Source organism: Monopterus albus, unplaced genomic scaffold (assembly GCF_001952655.1).
Source record: "Monopterus albus unplaced genomic scaffold, M_albus_1.0 scaffold28.1, whole genome shotgun sequence".
Taxonomy (NCBI): Eukaryota; Metazoa; Chordata; class Actinopteri; order Synbranchiformes; family Synbranchidae; genus Monopterus; species Monopterus albus.
Window position 1 is genome coordinate 2,906,440 of NW_018127908.1, and position 5,292 is coordinate 2,911,731.

General features: G+C 43.4%; 1 protein-coding gene across 1 annotated transcript in view; it reads left to right on the top strand.

Annotated features, from left to right (window-relative positions):
• The window catches only part of dspa (desmoplakin a), a 16,102-nt gene that overhangs the window by 8,539 nt on the left and 2,271 nt on the right, over window positions 1–5,292 (top strand). Inside the window, exons 19-24 of the mRNA XM_020595870.1 lie at window positions 36–198; window positions 603–686; window positions 804–911; window positions 1,226–1,324; window positions 1,420–3,234; window positions 3,747–5,290. Of these exons, the coding sequence (XP_020451526.1) occupies window positions 36–198; window positions 603–686; window positions 804–911; window positions 1,226–1,324; window positions 1,420–3,234; window positions 3,747–5,290 (3,813 nt within the window). The remainder of the gene's footprint in view (window positions 1–35; window positions 199–602; window positions 687–803; window positions 912–1,225; window positions 1,325–1,419; window positions 3,235–3,746; window positions 5,291–5,292) is intronic.

The following is a 5,292-nucleotide window of genomic DNA, read 5'->3' on the forward strand; positions in this document are numbered from 1 at the left end:
CTCCCTCTGCCTCCCACTCTTGCCTCCCTCCTCAGAATGTGGGACTTGGAGAAGCAGGAGAAACAGCTGAAGCATTATCAGCAGAGCAGCACTTCCCTGGAACAGTGGATAGACAATGCCAGGAAGCGCCAGGATACCCTTCAGATGGTTAAGCTCAATGATATCCAGACCCTAATGGACCACCTCAACCAACAGAAGGCATGTCTTTCCTTGGTCACATCAGCAGACTCTTATCAATAACAATATTCAAACAGGATTGATTTAGTTTCGAAATAAAAATATAAAAATATGAAGAATTTACACTGTGGGATGCTGACAGCTGTGAGCACTGATGTAGTTGTGTGGGTTTTTACAGTCACACAGCATATGTATTGTTGAAGATTTAGTAAAATTGTTTCTCAGATGATTGATGAAATCAACTTGCTAGCCTTTTAGATCAAGAGCATTAAGTGAACAATGTTTTTGTTGATTAATAGCTTATAATAAGTAATAAAATAATTAGAACTTTTGTCCAATAACGTACTGGGTGTCTTAGAAGAAGCACAGACTGGATGGTCTGATTTAAATCATTAAATTTAACTCCTCTTTTTCTTACTACACAGGCACTTCACACTGAAATTAAAGGAAGGAGGGAGAAAGTAGAAGATGTGCAGAAAAATGCAGACACCTGTGCTACCTCCATAAAGGTTGGAAATCAGATAATATATGCTGTTTTCATTCAGTTCAGAATAATGTCACAGATACTGCAAAGCTGACATCAACAAGGATGGTACAGAATGAAGTTTATCGTTTTGTTTTTTCAGGACTATGAGCTGCAGCTGGCTTCCTACAGTTCAGGCCTGGAAACACTGCTTAATATTCCTATTAAGAGGACAATGCTACAGTCCCCTGCATCAGTGGTCAGGCAAGAGGTATGAGCACTGACTCTCCCTTAAATCACACTAATCAAATTTTCATTTATCTATTATTAATACACTTTTGCTGACCAAATCAAAATTCTGCTAGTTATGACCTATTTAAATGATATTTATCAAGCCCTGTTTATCATCTGTTTGTTAAATATCAATTAAACGGTGGTTATTTCCTCATATTATATTACAGTCTCATATAATACAGCCAGTTTAAAGTTCCTTAATTGCACATGTCATTTAAGGATAAATCTGAAATGTAATTAACACCTGAAAATTTGACATCAGTACTCATACACTAATTTTAACTCCATCAGGCGGCTGACCTCCAGTCCCGCTATATAGAGCTACTTACCCGCTCTAGTGACTACTACAAGTTCCTAGGGGAGCTGCTGAAGAACATGGAAGAGTTGAAGGTAAGTATTGCATTCATATGATGCCCTTCATCACTGTTTAACAATATGAATTTAAGTGACTCAGGCTCTTCCTCTTTTTGTCGTTGCCTTCTCAGATCAGGAATACCAAGATTGAAATGCTGGAGGAGGAACTGAGGCGTCTGAAGGATGACCTCCAGAATCGTCTTCAGAAAAACAAGTCTCTGGAGGATGACTTGAACCGCTACAAGCTGGAGCTCACTCAGTCAAAAGAGCAGATCATTTCTATTGAGGAAGTGAAGAGAACCACAGCAATGCAAGCTAATGCAGCCAAGGAGAACCTGGACAGCACACACAACCAACTTCAAGATCTTAATGACCAGCTGACCCGCATTAAATACCAGCTAGAGGAGGAGAAGAGGAAAAGAAGGCTGGCAGAGGAGCGCTACACCAGCCAGCAAGAAGAGTACGAGGCAGCAGTTCGTCGCAGACAGAAAGAACAGGAAGAGCTTAATTGGACCAAGATTGACTTAGAAAAGACTGTGAAGGACAAGGAACGTGAACTAGAGAGGCTGAAGATGCTGCTAGAGGAGGAGGCGGCACGTCGGCGAAATGCTGAATCAGAAATCTCAAAGGTAAGAACACTGTGCACCCAGGAGGTTAATCAACTTAAACAGACACATGAGAAAGAGATCCACATAACCAAGACCACAATCCTGAAAGCCTCACAACAGAAAGATGAAGACACAGCAGAGCTGAGACTGCAAGTTGACAGAGTGACTGCTGAGAAGAGAGGTCTAGAGGATGAACTGAGGAGACTGAGGCAGTCCATTGCTTTTAGTGAAGAACAGAAACTCAGAGCAGAGCAGGAGGCCAGCCAGCAGAGGGCCTCAGTGACACAAGAGACGAAGATACGCAGTGAACTGGAGGTGCAGCTGAAATCACTCATGACACAGAGAGGTGATGATGAGGCCAAATTAAAGGAGGCCACCAAAACCAACCAGGAAAAATCCCGGCAGATTAGCATGCTAACATTTAACCTGGATGAAGAGGGGAAGAAAAGGAGAGCTCTGGAACTAGAAATCAATCGCTTGAAACAGGCTGAGGCAGAGCTGAAAGCAAAAAGCACCTCCTATCTGGAGCAAATTAACAAGCTTAAAGTTTCTGAGCAGGAGATCCGCATCACCCGAGTGGAGCTGGAGAAGCAAACCAGTGAGAAAACTAAGGTCGAGCAGAATTCTGCCAGGTTGCAGAGCCGTATCCGTGATCTTCAGTGTTCTCTGGATGGTATGGAGGCTGAGTTGGAGAAGCAAAAGAAGACGTTCCAAGAAGAGTTCACACGTAGAAAGAGAATGGAGGCTGAGTTGGAGAGGATGACAAATGCCTGCAGAGAACATACAACTACAATTAACACGCTGAAATCTGTTCAGCTAGAGGCTTCCACCACTGGTATGAAGTATGAGCAGGATCTCAGGACCCTACAGGATGCTCTGGACAAGAGCCTACGGGACCATAAAGTCACCAAGGAGGAACTGGCAGCTGTAATAGCTGAGCTGAGAGCACTGAAACAGAAGCTCCTGCAGGAAGACGCTCGAATTTATGAGCTCAACCAACGTAATGAGAGCTTGTATAAGACTATTGAGGAGAAGAGCCGGCAGCTCAATGAATACACTACAGAGATTGAAAAGCTGAAGACTCTGACGCAGAACCTGACGAAAGACAGACTCAGGTTGGAGGAGGAGCTGAGGGCAGCTAAAATCGAGAGAGATGAGCTGAAACGTAGCAAAGATACTATTGATGGAGAAAGTGCCGCTCAGATCTCAGCCTTGCATGTCCAGCTTCAGAGTAGCAACAAGAGGACAGCGGAGCTCCAGGCTCTCATCAATGACCTGACCAAGGAGAGAGAAAAGCTTAAATTGGAACTAGACAAATTCCAAAAGCAATCAATTGAGGTATTATTGACTGAACTGAAGGATGATCTCCACATAATTCAACTTTCTTTTTTTTTTTCCTTGCTGATTTGCATGACTGGTAATAGATGCTTTAAGACTGGACTTGGTTTTAAAGTAGCCCTGCTACATTCATGTTCAGTATTAGATATTTTTAAAGGTTTTGCTTGAAATTTTCTTACTTACAAATGCTCTGGTCTGGATGTGCATGTTTTCCACCCTTTTACTTTGCACATTATGTCACTAAATTTCACTCATGCTAAAATAACAATCACTTTATTAAACACTGTATACTAACAAGTACAATATCATTAAGTTTACTGACAAGTGAAGATCATGAAGTTGGATTTTGACATCATAAATTAAAGTCATGACAATTTTATGTGTCTAAGTTCTTACAGTACAACTTACAGCTAAAAAATTATGTGTACTCCATATGTATTAGTTGATTAGAGTTTTGACTTTTTGCCTATGTTTGCATAGACCTAACAACCAGTTCTCTTATCTCTCCACAGACATCCATCACGGTGCATGAGTCGCAAAGCAGATACAACGACCTGCAGCGGGAGAAGGATAGTCTGCTATCAAAGCTTAAACTGCTGGACCAGGACAAGAATCGTCAACAGCGTCTAGAAGAAGAGCTCAACCGCATCAAACTCACACTAGAAACTGAACTCCGCAACAAACAGCGACTGCAGGATGAAAAGAATTCCATCCTCAAGGATTTCAACTATATGAAGAGCCAGTTTGAGCTGAGAGATACCCAGATCAAGCAGTGTGAATCAGACAGAGACAAAGCTGGCCGTGAGAGGCTCTCACTGAAGAATGAGATTGAGAGACTCATGAGGGAGTTGAGGGTTGTTGAGGACAGGTACAAGAGTAGGTTGCTTAGCTCTGAAAAAGAAGCATCAGACCTGGCTCTCAAAAGAGATGCCATGGAGAGAGAGCTGCGGAGGCTGCAGCAGAGACCCAGCACTCTGACCAGGCAGACCCAGACAGATGAGAAGGTTACAACAATTGATCCATCCAAGCTGGTGTTTGATGGGGTGCGCCGCAAAGTCACAGCCCACCAGCTCTGTGACTGTGGCATAATCACTAAAGCCACTCTAGACCAGCTCCTAAAGGGACAAAAAACAGTGGAAGAGGTAGCTATAGACATCCAGCTTAGTCTAAAGGGAACTGGCATTATTGCCGGCATGACAACAAGTTCTCAAGGGAAAATGTCATTCACTGAAGCCAAAAACAAGAACCTTCTCAGTCCAGAGAGTGCCCTCATGCTTTTGGAAGCTCAAGCAGCAACAGGCTACATAGTGGACCCCGCATTTGATGAGAAGATGCCTGTGGATACTGCCTGTTCCAGAGGACTTGTAGACACAAAAGACAGAGACACCTTGGTGACAGCTGAAGCAGCTAGCATAGGCTTCAAAGATCCATACACTGGCAAAGTGTTATCTGTGGGTCAGGCTTGCAAACAGGGCCGTATAGACAAAAACACAGCCATCCGCTTGCTACAGGCTCAGGAGTCTGTTGGAGGCATACTGGATCCTGTTCTGAGTGTGTTTCTTCCAAAGGATCTGGCTTTGGATCGCAATCTTATTAATGAGGAGCTCTACAGGGCTTTGAACAAAAAACCTACCTGCTATCTGGATCCGGCGACAGGAGAGAAGATAAGCTATAATGGCCTAAAGAATAAGTGTACAATAGAACCTGCTTCTGGCTTGCTTCTCCTCCGTGGTCCAGAAAAGCCAGCAAATCAAGTGACACTAAAGGGACTCCGTGGTGAAGTCACTCTCACAGAGCTCGTCGACTCTGAACTGCTGGATGAAACTGACTTGCAGAAGCTCAACCAAGGCAAAATCACAAGCAAAGACATTGAAGACAAGTTGAAGTCCTATCTTTACGGCTCTACCTGTATTGCGGGTATATATGATGAGGCCAAAGACAGTATCTTGCCTTTCTATCAGGCATTGAAGGATGGTCTTCTCATGAGAGGAACCACCCTGGAGCTTCTTGAGGCCCAAGCTGCTTCTGGCTTCATTGTTGATCCAGTTAACAATGTGT